At 34.1% G+C, this 16634-nt stretch overlaps 1 protein-coding gene across 2 annotated transcripts; it reads right to left on the reverse strand.

The window, feature by feature from the left end:
* Positions 1 to 948: 948 nt before the first annotated feature.
* Positions 949 to 7360, reverse strand: LOC132176690 (Mitochondrial substrate carrier family protein). Of its 2 annotated transcripts, none has more exons than XM_059588963.2 (10): positions 7261 to 7360; positions 6641 to 6750; positions 3874 to 5199; positions 3596 to 3714; positions 3260 to 3384; positions 2850 to 2949; positions 2505 to 2582; positions 2246 to 2329; positions 1737 to 1822; positions 949 to 1536 (listed from the first exon to the last, which is right to left on the reverse strand). In XM_059588963.2, the coding sequence occupies exons 3-10, from the start codon at positions 5129 to 5131 to the stop codon at positions 1302 to 1304; spliced, it is 2085 nt and encodes a 694-aa protein (XP_059444946.2). In that variant the 5' UTR covers positions 5132 to 5199; positions 6641 to 6750; positions 7261 to 7360; the 3' UTR covers positions 949 to 1301. The 2 variants fall into 2 exon arrangements, with proteins under 2 accessions (XP_059444946.2, XP_059444947.2); XM_059588964.2 differs by having other exon boundaries at positions 6637 to 6750.
* Between the last annotated feature and the right edge of the window lie 9274 nt (positions 7361 to 16634).

A 16634-nucleotide genomic window follows, 5' to 3' on the forward strand; every position in this document is an offset into this window, starting at 1 on the left:
GTCAGATCTTACTTGCTCTAATCTAACTAAAAAATCTTGTTTTATCATAATTTTACTAGGCCATCTCTTGAATGCCATCAAGATCTTTCACCACTAGTGGCAGTTTGATACCTAGTTGTAGATAGGGTTGAGCACCAGCCCCCTCAGATCGGTATTCAACCTTCACCGACGGTTGAAACTGACAATCATAGGTGGTCGGTTTTAGTAACTGATCAATCAAGGGGTTCGGTTACCAAACCAAACTGATCCCCTTCCGCCAGTATATGGTAAGTTTACCGACTGACCAACCCAAACAATCAACGGGTAAACTCATCAAAGCAATCAAAACAGAATAGAATAATCAGCCAATGAAATCTTCAAACAAGGAAAAAATTTCCGAAACCAAAATGCAAAGATCATCATGATAGAATATCGTGAACTCAACCCTAACATGCACAGTCCAATCAAGAATCAGGGCAATAAAACACTGACCAACAAAAAGATTTGTGGAAGATCTGATATGTGAGAAGCGATGAGTTTTGGTGAAGAACAGAACAAAACAAAGGGAAGAATGAAAAGTGAATAATAACATATGGTTGGCCGGGTTGGGTATGTCAAAGTTTATCAACACCCTCAATCTGACTATATTGGAATATGAATTTAACTACCAACAGGATAACAGGTTTACACAACCAAACCCCCCATCGGTTCGGGTTGGAATCATTGGGTTGGCCGGTTTGGGCCAACCCAATGAGCAGCCCTACTTACAGACTTGCAGCATTCTAGTGTGATGTGCTGGGCTTGTAATCCTATTGTATCATTTGAGTGAAAGAGAACAAATTCTGTATGTAAGAATCATTGCTAATTATAGTCAGAAGCACTAGTTACAAACCAAGCCTGCATTTTAAGCAAGGAAAATATGATGCAAAAATGAATGTTGATAAAGTCCAGCAACTTCAGCAATTGCACTACAAAAAGAATGCTACTTTCTTGATAAGAAATTCTACAATGCTCTGATGTACAGAAACTGATGCCGCATCCGCTATAGTACACTTCCATGAATGATACACTACTTACTGAACACCAATGACAAGCTCATTCATGTTTCATCAAACTTTAATGATACAATCAGATTCCTACATCCTTCTTTCTCGTTAACAATTTCAAGGGGGCAAAAAAAGTTCCAATCAATGGTTCCAGCAGTTCTCTCAAATAAGCTGAAGACCTTGATTTCCTCAATCCTTTTCCACCCCAATGACTAAGATCCAAAATTGTGTATGTCGTGCCCAAAAAGAAAATATCGTGTATGATCTCTCAAATCATCATGAATGTAGACTGTGCAGTTTTGATGACGATGAGGACGTTGATGATGAAGAAGATGATGCTGACAGGATTGGTAATTTTAATGATGTATCATCTTCTGTGCTTTGGTTGTGTCGTATTCTTTGGACATTATGTTGTGACACCTCTAAACAAAATAATCTCTTGAAGAATTCATACGATGCAAAGAAGATTGCTCCTTGAGACATATACATGACCAATCTTGGAGTCAATCCCCTGATTAGAAGGATAAGAATAAAGCAGATCATACAACAGATACAGAAGCATATTATGGTAATAGTTATGAAAAGGAGACCAGCACTTCAAGAGATTAGCAACAGACTATCAAACCTGGCTCATGTGAATGGAAGGACTAACAAATTCAGACAATTACACAGTGAAAAAAATGATAATGTGCAGATCAAGGGAAACCATACCTATAGAGGCCTTGCAAGCCTTCATTCTTGCCTATTTCTCGAAGGGCATGAAATACACTGTCATATTGGCTCATGGATCCTGGAATCTGCATAACATCCACTGGGTGAGAAGCAGAAACAGTTCTTTATGACAATAATCCCTAGAAGATATAGAACATGGAAAAATTAAATCTAATTGTCACATAAACCAGCATGGATGTCCAGGCAGGCCTTATTTCTGAACTCACTGGTGTAAGCGTACAAGAAGAGTTGGGCATTGGGATATGACATTAAAGGAAAACATCCAATCTGTGAAACTCTTTATAGAAAAAAAATTGTCATTTCCAATATTTTTCTAGTTTCTACTGAATACCCATTTCAATCTAATTAAGCCAAACAATACATTAATCCAACTTCGTAGTCATCTCAGAAAGCTACTCCAGAGATCTAGCATAGACAATGCTCCTGTGCATGATTTACTGAAAGGAGTGTCAGTAAATCATGAAATTTCTATAAAAAAAATTATGGACCTGTGTCTGTAATCTCGTCTTCACCACGTCGAAAGGAGTCGTGAACAAAGCAGCAGTAGATCCAGCCAGTCCTCCACAAACTAACTGCAGGGATTGAAAAATTACCTTAGCATATCCTGCGTAACATTGATTTGAATAGAAAGGAAACACTTTGCTAAAAGCAAGTCACCTAGTAGCTAGATTATTATTAAAAAGAGGTATAATAGCATAGTAGGAAAAAGATGCTCAAAGTGGAGGCAGGAAGAAGGGACAAACAAACCGTTTGCAATGTGCTAATTGGAGCATTAGTTTGTCCTGATGACAACATCATTTGCTTCAGGCTTTCATATGTGTAGAACTGCACATAATGGTAAAGATAACCTCAAAAATCACATGCTTAAGTAAAAAGGAGGACTAATAACAATGGGATAAAAAAACATGTGTATAACAGCTTGTCCTATACAATGAAAATAGGAAGCTTACTATATCATATATATGATATAGCCAGGTCTCTCACCAATTCATTATCACTGTGTGTGTGCATGTGTGTGTGTGTGTGTGGCTTCTTGCCCCGATAGTCCCCCTACCAAGTGCATGAACCCATCTAGCATGTAGGAAGCGTTACCTTGATAATTGAGTGAGGAACATTCCTACAGAGTACTGCTCCCCATCCAGCATACAATGACCGTAAACCACCATTTCCAATGATTCCAACTAATGCATTCCTGAAAAAAAAAAATAGAAAAATTAGTAACATGGAAAGGGCAAACTAACAAAACATACGTCTCATTTGGACAAATCATGGCAGAACCAAAGCATCTTAGAAAGTAAGAGATACTAAGACTATAAACTTAAGATCTGGATAACCATATAGAAAATCCAGAAAGATGCAATATCTTTAGCAATAATTGAAACTAATTCATAGTTGAATGAATTCAAGAAAAAAACATGAGATCAAATCAATGCATAGTCTAATGCAAGCAATGTTAAAGTGGTAATATTAACAAAGATAATACCAGGATCTTATAGTTATACCAGCAGTTCTGATAGTGTGAGCCAACTTGCATCTGCTGCTTTATACGCTCACTAGGAGTAAAAATAAAAGAAGTCGCAACGCTTGCACAACCACCTGCCATGCAATGGGCAAAAGAGTAATACTCCTGCAAGAAAGAAATGGGTAAGACTTGAAAGCCAACAAAGATTACACTTACAATAAGAACCAACAACCCCTATAGTGTAATTATAATGCTTTAAATTAGGCTTCTAAATGTGTTCAACTCAACTTTTCTCTCCTACCCCACCTCACATCAAAAAAAAAAAAAAAAAACACTAAATGATAGGGAAACACACATATACAAGACAAAAGGTTACCTTAGGGAAAAGAGGAAGCAAAGCCCCTTTAACTGATTCATATGTGAAAGTGTAAACAGCAGAAATTGGAGCCGAAGATGCAATATTGGTAGCAATTCCACGATAAAGTCCAGTTAAACCTGAAATCAATCCCTACCAATTGTCAAAGTGGCATTTAGGCAAAAGTTCACAAATCAAAACAGAAAGCCTTCAAGTTCTCATAGAAACTATAGATGTTCTATTAAGATTCTAATGAGTACAAATGTACAATCTCCTTCAAGTCTTGTAAAGAAACATACCTCTATCAGAAACAATTGATTTTCCAATGTAACAGATAGACTTCTGCTCCGCACGGCAAGATTGAATGACTGTCTTAACTGTATCAACGGGATGTAGACAAAGGCTAACAAATATACCAGACAACGCCCCTGCAAAGGCATGCTCTTGCTTAGCAAGGACATATTGAGGTTTTTGTGGTGCTGAAGCGTGAACTTGCATTTTATATTCATCCTCCATAACAGAAATTTGAGACTGCTTTCTGTTGTTCTCAGGAAGTTCATTACTACCAGTCTTACATTGGCATTCTTCAAATGCACTATTACACGAAGCCAAAGAGTTAATATGATAGTCTGCATATATACTAGAACTTGGAAACCTTGAAACACCACCATCTGCCAGACTATCTTGGATTGGCCCAAGGAAATAATCTTTATACAGAGAGGTCGTTTCTGTTGCATTTATTGCTGAATTTACAGTATTAAGTGAAGATGAATCTTTACATTTGAGTAAATCACAATTACGGCCGGACAAATTTGCAGGATTAGCCATGTCTCCTGAAATGCAGCTGCTTGCCGGGCTAGTTATATCTCCCGAAATGCTTCTCTCACCAGTTATCTTGTTCTCAATTTCAGTAGGTTTCACAGGATGCCTTACTCCAGCAGGAATGATTTCACTCCTCCATCCATATATATTTCCCAACTCATATGATATTTTTAGACTTGAAAGCCCCTTTTCCCGCCACAATTCATTAGACATGTTATTATGACCTTGCAGAAAACTCCAGAATGACGAATGAGTATAATGTTCAGTATAACTATCAAATATTGACATCTTCTGGGTTCCTTTAGAATAATCTATGCTTGGATGCACCATGGGTGAAATATGGCCAGCAGTTGTTATTTCAAGACAAACGCAATTACTATCAGCTGAAGTAGGTACCCTGCCATTTCCTTCCACACCCAGATTATCCGATATTTCCTCTTTCTCAAAGTCTTTGTCATTGTAATTCAAGCTCTTCTTAGCTTGGAAAAAGGAAAGAGGATGACTTGCACAATCCCATATCTGACCAACTGCTGAGATAAGCTGAGCTGTACTCAATATCTCTGGGGACTTGGGTTCAGATATTTTATTGCAATGCTTACTTTTATTGTCACAGAGGGTGGGGGAATATCCTTCATGAACAAAATCAGCAGGCGCAAAGGAGACCCCCTTGACTGGGATAGACCTGTATTTGATTGAAGGTTGATCACTTCTAGTTGGTTTGCTACACCCAACCATTTTCTCAAATCTTATAAGAATTTCCTTGAAAAAGCAGATACTACAACAATATCTTGATAGAAAAGTAACTGCAACACGGAATTAACAAATTGCATCATTGAATGCAAAATAATACTACATTCTTAAAACCCTTTTAATCTCAATTTATTTATATTATCACGTAAACCAAAATAGAGGTCTTAAGACAAATGACATCAACCAAACTCAAGATAAATTTAATATATTATTTGTATTGGCTATATAACAATGAGATTAATAGTAAAACACCAGCAAGGAAAAAATGGGTCCATAATAGAAAGAAAAGAAAGAATAAAGACAACCAGATCTAGAGATCTCATATACAAAAGTAAACCTCTATATCGTTGAGTCTCAGGAAAAGCTATATGCGCAAACATATAATCTTATTTAAATAACTAAAACTTCAAAAGAATAATGCCTACCAAAATAAAAATAATAAAAAAACACAAAAGAAAAAAGAAAATTAGAGTTTTAGCAAGCTATGCTAAAACCCCATAACAATTTAACTTAAGTGCATTCAACCAAAAATGAAGAGAGGGAGAGAGAGAGAGGGGGGGGGGGGGGGGGTGGTGTGGGTATGACGATTATGAAAAAATAGTTGCCACTTTCTCTATCTTTTTCTTTTTTTAATGACTTCAACTTTAAGAGCGATGACTGTGAATCACCTCATATAAATTCATAACCACAAATAACAGACTGTAGAAAGTGTACATTAAAGATGTCAAATATTCTTGAAGTATTCAGAATTTCCACCAAAAAATTCATATATCAGCGAAGAAGAAAAAATGTCAAACCACTTCTCTCTTGAAAATTTGTGAGATAATGGGAAAGGGTAAATGTGAATGTTGAATGATATAATTTTCAATTTCAATCAAAATGAAACATAATAAATGACCTTCAGCAACTTCTCATCTTCTTATAAATGGTCTTCATACCATATTATCAATTAAAAAAAAGGAAACAAAGAAAAAAACACCAAAAAGAATTTTTAAGACAAAGCATTGAACCAGTTATTAATCAAAACACAAAGGATTCAACCAGATTCAATCTCAATTTTATTACAATTGAAAAGCTTATTAAACAAATGATAATCAAAATATTTATAAAAGAATAAAAATGCTAAAAACCTTGGTCTTGGTGGCATTTTGTAGTCAATCATGGGCAATGCCCAAGCATTTTCTCCTATTTTCCTTATTTTCTCCTTCAATAGGTTTTATTTAAGTAACTCTCAATCAACTTCCATATTTAGAAAGGAAGCCATTTTCAAAGCTCTTTTTTCCTGTTCCTCAATCTTATAAAGGATTTGCAGTAGACAAAACACTATCTTTCTCTAGACCCAAAATGGATTGCTTGTAAAGACAAAAACCTAAGCCTATCATAGGCAGGATTTCACATTTCAATAAGCAAAACAGGTCGGTAATTCCACTGATCAATGAGATTGAAAACATGTCAAGTAGGAATAGTAGTAGAAAAAATGTCACACTCACTTACCAGTCAAGTGCCTCCCATTTCTATTCGATGTAGATCGAGTCAAAATTAAAGATATCCAGCTTCTCTGTTCCACAGGAAATACAATGAACTGATTACCAATGACCAACCCCCTGACGTGAAAAGAAAATTCACAAGTTAGACATTAACACACTAATCTAGACCTTCAAACTACAGAAAAAAAAGCTACACCTTTACACACCAACTACACCCAAAAAATACAGCAATTTAATAGTATTAACATCCAGCAAATTAAACGGCGACATCTAACATTTCCTTTGCTTGGAGTTGAAAGCTTGCGCAAAAATCAATTGGAAAACCCAATATCCAGCACATAAAGAAATGATTATACATGCTTTCCAAATTCACTAAATCGCAAAATAAGCCGAACAGTGAATAAAATAAGATCTAATGCTCCGTTTGGCTGCCCAGAAATCTTCAAACTTTACATAATTTCACATTTCAACAGAACAAATGCCAGAACCCAACTAGACAAATTCAACTATATAGCAGCTAACACTTTCTTCTATTTCTATTCCCTTAGTTTTCTCACCAACCAAACAGAAAGTGAAACTTTCAAAACCAAAGAAACAAATGTAAGTGTGGAGTTTTGAGATTGAAACCTCGAAAATACAGTGGGTCAGTGATAACAACATTCATTTTCACGAGAAAATTTGGGGGGAAAGTTAGGGTTTAAGCAGAGTCTGGTGGGTTTATATAGGAATTGTTAGAAGAATAAATTCAAATTATGATGTACTAAAGTGCGCCACTCTCTTTTTGTCACTTGGAAAATATCCTATTATATTCTGAAAAGGCCCTGTGCTAACGTGAGCCACGTTGGAAATTGCGAGGAAGGTTCTGGTGCCACAGAGTGTACCGTATCTGTTTGACCTTGTTTGAGAAGAGTAATCCTGTGGTTAGCAGATATATTTAAAACGGTAGTGATTGGTGGATTTTGCTCCTTGAACGGTTGGACAGCCAATCTGATCGTGGTGTTGGAGAGTTTAGTGTGTTGTAGGTAGTAGGTGATTACTTTTGGAATTGTATTGAGCAGCTTCCTAAGGATGCTCGGAGTGAAAGGACATTTTTGGCTCAAATTTTTGGGGCAGCTTCTTATAGCATATTTAGAATTGCGTTTGAGGGGTTTAAAAGTATTTTTAACACTCAAAAAGTCTATTTGAAAAAAATAATATTCGTCTGGCAAAAAATTAAAAGCATTTTTAAGAGTCAAAAAAATCTAAAAAATGGTCAAAAAAAACATTTTTGTCAAAAGCTTAAAAATGAAGTTTTTGCTCAAAAGTTCTTTTTGACTTAAAAACTCTATTTCTCAAATGCAATCCCAAACAGGCTCTTAATCGGGTATGTTTAATAATTTTGAATTTTTTTTTTTTTTTTTGGTTTAAAGAAATGTTATGATTAAATATAGAACATTCATTCCCACCCGGCTAGTTAAAAGTTTTTTTTTACTCTGATAAGACATGAACACAATTTTGTAATTACTTTCAAAAATAAAAAATATTTAAATAAAATAGTAAAAATGAATAGCTAATAACGAGTGAAATCACTTAAATGTAAGCACTTTGCAAAAAGCAAGCAAGTAATAAAAATAAAAATACATTTTTTTTTAGCTAAATTAGAGAGAAAATTTGCTTAGTCTAAATAAAAATGCTCTAAAAGTGAGAAGCAATTTTTGGTGAGGTCTACATTTGAGAAGCGTCGGCAATGACTTATGAGTTGTGAGATCGCTCGGTTAAAACACCTCTCAAAGTTTGTAATTTAAAAAAATATTTTGTGTTTTGAATTATTTGTTTAATAATTTTGAGAAAAAAATGGTATTTTTAATTTTAAAAACATAAAAGCGTTTTCAAAACTATTACCAAACGAGGCTTTTAAAGAATCCCACAAGTAAGAACATGGTTCATTTTAATAGTTCAGAATGGTATCTAACCAGTAGAGTGAAAGATTCCACCACATTGTAGATATCCAAAGCATCTTATCTTACTTTAGGCTGCAATATGCAAGAAAAAATATACCAAATCATCAACATTGTAGCACACAACCTAACATAATGGACTTCTGTTTGAAATATATCAGACACCATATTTCAATTTATTCTTCCTTGCCCAGGTGAGTAGTTGCCCTATTCAAAGATGAGAAATATTACACTCATTCTCACACTCTTATGTATACGTTTCTTGACGTGGCACTAAAAATTATCATTGAATTTTAATATATAGTAAAAAAACACTCTAGTTTTTTAGTAATACTGCATGTCATCCTCATGTTTTCTTTGTGTCTCTCAAAACTAATGTATCTTTTAAAATTACTATTGGATCTGTAATAAATTATTATTGAATTTTGATCTAATTGTACTTTTAAAAGTTACATCAGTTTTAAAGAGAAAAATGAAATATGGGTGACATTTAGAATAATTCTTAGTTTTTTATTGGATCTATATTTGAAAAGTGTTGTTAATGATTTTAAGAAAAATGTATTTTTGTTTTGGAAAAAAAAAAAATTGAACCTTTTTTGTTCACTACAGTTTCATTTTGGACTTATTTTATTGACAACCTTACTAATTATTTTTCTGTGTGTGTGGCCATCTTTCTTGCTGGGTTTCCAAATCTAAAACGACGAGTCGTAAACGTTTATGATTCCACCAAACGGTACAATTTTCATTTTCCACCGACTTTGGACTCTTAACGGCGAGAAATTCTTTATAATCTATCAAAACGACACAATATCCACCGACATTGGACACTTATACTTCCGACTCTCAACGGCCTGAAAATTTGAAAAGATCACCGACCTTCTATTTATCCTATATAAGTCCCACCAACCTCACACCTTTCTCTTCACCGCAAGAACCTCCAAGAATCACAAACGATTTCCTTCTTCGTTTTCTTCTAGGTGCGATGGAGGGTCCTCTAATGTCCTGGAAACCCAGTTCATGCTTTTTGCCTTGTGGCCGATCAGCAAGGGGAGAGTTGGGTTTATTCTGCAATCCCAAAAACAGAGACACCATGATAGCCATAGAGAAAAACTCAGTCGTTGCAGCCATGAAGCCTGTGAGTGAAGACCCAGAAGGAAAAGATGGCGAAAAGAGCCTACTTTCGTTGGAATTGTCGCTGTCAACTGATCATGAGATTACTTATTCTGCTTCTTCTTCTAAAAGTAACGAAAAAGAGCCCATCTTGTTTGATTTTTTGTCTACTTGGGAGAATGATGATCAAGTCGGTGAAGCTGAAGAACTTGCGACCAGGAGCCAACATGGATTGGATTTGGGGGAGATTTCGTTGGATTTGAAGCTGGGTTGCGCTTCTTCTTGCATCACCAAAAAGAGGAAGAAAGCAAGTGAGAACTCTGCCACTGCCAAGCTCCCTGCATCATCCTCCAGAGCTTGTGGAATCAAAAGAATGAAACCAAATTGCCAAGAAGTTAAGAAAGAAGAGAAGCCTGCAGCCTTTGATCCCTGGGTTATCAAGAAAAGGATTCAGAAAAGTGATATCGGGGATTTGTCGAGGCTTTTGTTGGCGGCTGATGGGGTAAAGAAGCATATTTTGCCGATGTGGGATGCAAACAAAATTGAAAAGATTAAGGATGGGGTACATGTTGCTGTGTGGGACTGTGATACGAAGTCTGAAAAGCAGCTTAAATTCAAAAAATGGAGAAGTGGCCGGAGCTATGTCCTCATTGAAAAATGGACCAAGGAATTTGTGAAGAGGAGGGGCTTGATGAAGGGTGATGAGGTTGGACTTTATTGGGATCAAAGCAATTCAAGATTCAATTTTAGCATTCTTAAGAGGGCTTTGATCGATTACTAGAGATTTCTCTGATAATTTTTAGCTTCATTCATGTCTCTTTTTTTTTTTTTGTTATGTTGTAACTTGTAAAGCAAGTAAGCAACTAGTTTAGCTTTTCCTAATTGCTCAAATAAAGAAAAAGAGAGGAAAATAGGCAACTAATGTAAAGTTTGAGATGAAATGCAGATGAATTATTCATCCAAAAAAGAAAAATTTTGGTTTGGATTTGGCGTATGTCAACAAGTTATTTATTAATAGCTCCAAGAAGTAAGCAAACCCCTATTGTTCTTTCTCCATACGTACTTCCATTAATCTCATGATAAGCTTCCAATATATGCCTTATGTTTTGTGTGTGTAAAAAGACTACTATTCTCAACCCTAATTTTCATATAATGACCTAATGAAGTCTAATGGACTAATATCACTTATATATAGGATGAGAGTAAATAGTTTCTTCATGTGTCCACAAAATTAACCAATCCCATTATGAGTCTAAAACTAAACAAATGACTATGTTAATCTACTTAAAAGGAATAAGTATAGAACCAAAATTTTTTGTTGGGAGGGTCAAAACATGAACGAGCGGTAAACTTAATTTTAATAGGGATCAAATCTAATCAATTATATATATTGGGGGGCCATGTTCGTCCCTGTTGATAGTGTGAACAAACATGGAAATTTAGAGGTCTTTCTAAATGTTTCATGTCCATGGAAATTGAGAGAATGAATCAGGAAGACTGGTTTGCATTGGATCGAATGTGCAGCTAGAAGAGACAGAGTAAAAACAAAATTACAAGGCATCGAGATCATCCTTTTACTACAACTCGTAATTTTACATAAACTTAAAACCAACATGTTAACTGAGTTCACTCATTAAATTATGTTTGGAATAAAATAAATTTTGTTTTGCGTAAATTAAATTCTACATAAATGAATTATATGTAGTTCAACATAAAATATGTCACCCGTTGAAACTAAAAATGTCGCAGTAGAGATGCATTCTCCATATCGTATTGGCAAAAAATAAAAAATAAATAATAATTCTCATCCCACTCCCTTGGATATTTTTTTAAAATTTTTTTTTAATAAAAGTTGATTTAATGGTTTATAGTCAATGCAACATCAGTCTGATTGTATGAGAATAAGATAAGAGTTGAGTATGTAGCTTTACAAAAATTAAAAGTAAAAAGCAAGACAAACGATTTTAAATAATAATAAAAAATATAAACAACATATTAAAACTAATATCATTTACTTAATCTTTAAATATAAAAAAATTGTCTCACTTAAGTTTATCGCCTTAGGTCTCAAAATCGATCGAGCCGACCTAGTGTTTCAACATGTGATTGGAGTTGCATTAACTACTAAATACAATTTTAACACTGTCTGATCACTTGCTTATATAATTATCAACAAACTGTAAATCATGGATCTTTAAAATTGCTTTCAGAAGTATTAACACAACAAGAGTCGTCTTTACAAACTTAACTTGGTAATTTCCCATAATGCATTATGCCTCCAAAAGTCGAGGGTGGCATTATCGATAGCCTTACCAGATACTTTTCCGCCTTAACAATTCTAAGCCTTTTCTTTGCACCTCATTATGTTTTCCCCTTGGTCTTATCTGGATCTTTAAAATTGAGATGAACTCAGACAAAATTATCTGAAATCGACAACCAAAAGTAAGGTATTGATTGTCAAAGATAGATCTTTCAAAATTGTTTATAGAACTATTAAGGCAACAACAATGTTGCGGTAACAATTTGAAATCTGTGGTAATTGAAATTTCGAAACTGTTGTGCAGCTTGTGTTACTAGAAGATTGTTTAGACAAGCGTAGGGGGTGATAATTCGTGTTTTTGTGTCGGGTTTGAGTTTGGTAAAGGCATAATTATAAGATTATATAGGTCAATTATAACTCGATTCATTTAATTAAATAGAGCAGACCCTCAAACCCTAACTTGTTAATTTTGTATTGAGAAGTGCTAGACCATCTACTCTTATTCTTCTTCCATCATTCTCTATACTTTTTTTAAATAATAATAATAATAATAAATAAATCAACCATTAAATTTGACACTTAGGTGGGTCCTGCAGATCTAATAGTTGATTTTAAAAAAATGAGGAAGGGAGAAGGATGAGAGAATATTATGTAGCATTTCTTTTTTGTATTAGGTTCGTGTGCACGATTTAGGGGAGGAGGGATGGATTTTCTTTCCTCCCTTTTCCTCCTTTTTGGTTGCTCTTCCTCCCACAAAAGCAGTGTCAACCCTCTCCTTAAGTTTGTCTTGTTTGCGCTCTATTTCGGCCCCCCCACCACGCATCAGCAAGTGGATCTCACTCACCATGTGCGTGGAGGTCACGCACGAGCCTGCGTCCTCCAATCAGCCCACGACATTGCTTTTTTTTTTTTGGATTTGTTTGTTGTTTTTCTATGTATTTTTTGTTGTTGTTTGTTATGGTTTTATGTCTCAATATTGTTCTTATGTGGTTTGATTTAGTAGGAAAGACTTATGCTATACACATCGTGTTGGTTCCTCCCACTGTTGGTTTTGTTCCCGACCTTCATTAGTGTTGTTTTGGGGTTTTAGGAAGGATTGAGAGACTTTTCAAGGTTTGTGCCCTTTTTTGTGCCTGCTAGTTGTACCGTTTCCGGTACACCACCTCAAACCACCTTAATTGGTGACCACTTTTCTTAGCTTTTGTGTCAATAATTCATAGAGCCAAGTCATTCATTTAATAATTTCCTTTTAATTTCTATTTTTCCACACTAATCTAATTGTATGAAAGAAGTTTATTGTTGGGTTGTCCAATCTTTTTGTAATTGTCCCCTTCCCCCTTGCCCCGTTGTTGCTAAAAGAAAAAAACTTCTATCTCTTTAGACATGCTTTATGCGAACTCTCTTTGAGTTAATGCCATGTGTGATAACTATTGGTGTCTTCACAAATTCACAATACTGTATAAAATATTGTTATTATTAAAGTATTAATTATATGATTAAATTTATCGTTTAATTTTTTTTTTTTTTTTTAAAAAAAAAAACCATAATTTAATATGTATTGAGTTTGAACCTTATTTTATTTTATTTTATTTTATTTTTTATTTTTTGAAAAAAATCCAACCTTGACTTGAGTTTCACTTAAGAGGTATATTAACTTAATCTTTAAGACATTGGTGATATAATAGTGAGGCTCTCCTTCTATTTGTCACTCTATTTGCAATGTTCTCGTAATGTTTAAATTTTTACCATGTCTTTCAATCTACCACTAGAAGTATAATATAATTTTATAATGTTTAGAGAAATGCTAGGCAGCTAAACAAATGAACTTATAAAAATTTTTAAACTGACGTGACAGACCGTAAGTGGCAGACAAGGGAGAGAGAATTGCATTTTTTTTTAAAAAAAATTTAAAAACCCTTGTCACCTCAGTTTGAAAATTTTGCTGGGTTCATTTGTTTAGCTCTTTAACACTCTTTAATGTTTATCAATCTACCATTGAAATTACAATATCCCCCTTCCACCCCGGAACCACAAAAACACCCCCCCACCCCCAAAAAAAAAAAAAAAAAAAACCAAAAAACCAAAAATCCAGCACAATAACAGACACCTGGTTTGAAAGGCTTCTCCAAAACACACGAGAGAAAGTGAGTAAAAATCCCGTGAGTGCAACCACCAGATGTGGAAAAAGGGTGAGCCATGGATGATACTCGTTTCCATCTCGAACACTCTATAGTGATGTTTGGAAACTATCTTCAGTATCTCTCAATTCTGGTCAACTAATTACATTAATATATAATCAGGAAAAAAAAAAAAGAAGAAATTACATGAATTGTATTACTTCGAGTCTACCTAAAAGAAAAAGAAAAAGGAAAAGAAATAAATAAGAAATAAATCACGTAAACCCATTCAAACAACCCACTACCCATTACACGGAGAATAACTACACCATTAATCAGATAACTTCAACCCGCCATGTGCCAAACATCCAAATGCCATATTTAAAAGTCTCTCGAGTTAGAAAGGTTCAGGCCTTGTTTGGGAAGCAAGATTTTCCAACTCAAACTGAAATTTTTTCTAAATTCATGTTTGGCAATTTTTTAAACTCAATTCAACTCAACTCAAGAAATTTCAACTTAACTCAAAAATTTTCATCCAAATTAATAAAAATTATGAATAAAGATTGAAAAAATAAATAAATAAATTTAGGGTAGCCGAAACACCCCAGGTGGTGGTTGGGCCACCCCAAGCCCAATTGGGGTGGTCCGACTATCCCTTAATATTTTATTATTTTTGTAAACTTCTTATTATTATTTTCCTAATTAAATTTAAAATATATAAAATATTTTATTATTATTTCTATCAATGTGACATATGTTTCATTTATAGCCTTAGGATATCTCTCAAGAGAGATCCTAATTATTAATTGACATATTTTCTAATTATTTGACATATTTTCAACTATTATAGAGTTGGCTCGGTTGCCTTTATTTTATTTTATTTTATTTTGTAACTTTTCCCTCTCCCCTCTTCCCCGCATTGAAAAAAAAAAAATGGGTGGGGGGTGGTGGGGGGTATGAGCATTTTTTAAAAAATAATAATAATAATAATTTGAACTTTGCTAGTATTATTTTTTATATTAGCTTAGATTTATCTTCTTTTTAAAGTTAGAATGCTTTGAAATGATGGTAATGTGCAAATTTTAGAGTATACATTTTTGGCAAAGTAGTTGCTACTTGCTTCTCGTCTCGTATTTCAAAGCATTTTCATGAGATATCTCATTCTCTTTTTCATTTAAATAAGAGTAGAAAAATCTCACTTTGTAACAGCCCTTTTTCCTACGTCAATTAGAAGATCGTACTTTAACTAACATAAGTATGCTAATCTTTGCAAGCAGATTGTACTTTTTTTCCCCTTTCTAATAAGCAGATCATTTTATGTTGATATCTCATGCTTTGGTTTAGAAACAATAAGTTTAACTCCTCTTGTATCCCCCTCCCACGTTCCTGTATTGTATTTGAATAAATAAAATAAAATTATAAAAAATAAATAAATAAAAAGTGGAACCCCTCCAGTGAATTCAGAGCTACATGGCCTAAAAGAATTTCCTTACTAACACATGCCAGCTGGTTCTAAAATGAGTCCCTTTTGTGATCCAAAGTACTAATATCGCCTATTATATATATACAACCTTTCGAGTAATGCCGTTATGGAGAGAATCCGTTTTTAAAAGTGTCAATTATGCTACATAGATTTAATTTAAGGGTGAATTAAATTAAGCTGGAAGAGAAATGATAGGATTATAAAATATTTTACAAAATAATTTTATTGTCCTATTATAATTGAAAACGAGATAAATTTATATTTTAAAAAATTTAATCATATTTTTTTTTAAAAAAAAAAAAAAAATTAGAAGCCTAACAATTTTTCAGCTGAAAAGGCTAAAAAAAAAAAAATTGCTAAATAGAAAATCTCTTTTTAAACCATGAGATGGTAGAATTTGTAAATGGGTTAAAGTAATTCCAAAAATATTTATATATAATATTTATCCCACAAAAGAAAAGGTAATTGTGAAGTGGGAGAGTATTGTTCTCAAAGTTAGAATTGTCAGAGTCATTTATTTATGAGGACCTCAAAGGGAAGTTGTGGCATTTAAAACTCTCCGCATCCAATTCTCAATGCTCCAACTACCTCGCATTTACTCCGATCGACGGATGGATGGGACGGATGTGCTCTGCGCCTGCATTGGTGGTGGCTCAGAAACGACCACCCAATCTATCGTGATTCCTGAGAGAGAGAGAACACGTAAGCATGCATGTGAAGCTCATAAATGAGACAATTGGGGCTGAGATTTGTGTCGTCTTCATGTGGTCCACCCCCTTTTTTTTTTTCTTTTTTTTTCATTCAATGCGGGGAAGAGGGGAGAGGGAAAAGTTACAAAATAAAATAAAATAAAATAAAGGCAACCGAGCCAACTCTATAATAGTTGAAAATATGTCAAATAATTAGAAAATATGTCAATTAATAATTAGGATCTCTCTTGAGAGATATCCTAAGGCTATAAATGAAACATATGTCACATTGATAGAAATAATAATAAAATATTTTATATATTTTAAATTTAATTAAAAAAATAATAATAAGAAGTTTACAAAAATAATAAAATATTAAGGGGTGGTCGGACCACCCCAGTTGGG

The sequence above is a fragment of the Corylus avellana genome, chromosome 3 (genome assembly GCF_965113065.1).
Source record: "Corylus avellana chromosome 3, dhCorAvel1.hap1.2, whole genome shotgun sequence".
Taxonomy (NCBI): Eukaryota; Viridiplantae; Streptophyta; class Magnoliopsida; order Fagales; family Betulaceae; genus Corylus; species Corylus avellana.

Excerpts from the sequence above, each read along its gene's own strand:
- LOC132176690 (XM_059588963.2), bottom strand. The coding sequence starts at position 5,131 with ATGGTTGGGTGTAGCAAACCAACTAGAAGTGATCAACCTTCAATCAAA. Across the intron at positions 3,385-3,595 it reads TGCTTCCTCTTTTCCCTAAG|GAGTATTACTCTTTTGCCCA; the intron begins GTAACCTTTTGT and ends TCTTTCTTGCAG. Across the intron at positions 2,583-2,849 it reads TTCCTCACTCAATTATCAAG|TTCTACACATATGAAAGCCT; the intron begins GTAACGCTTCCT and ends CATTATGTGCAG.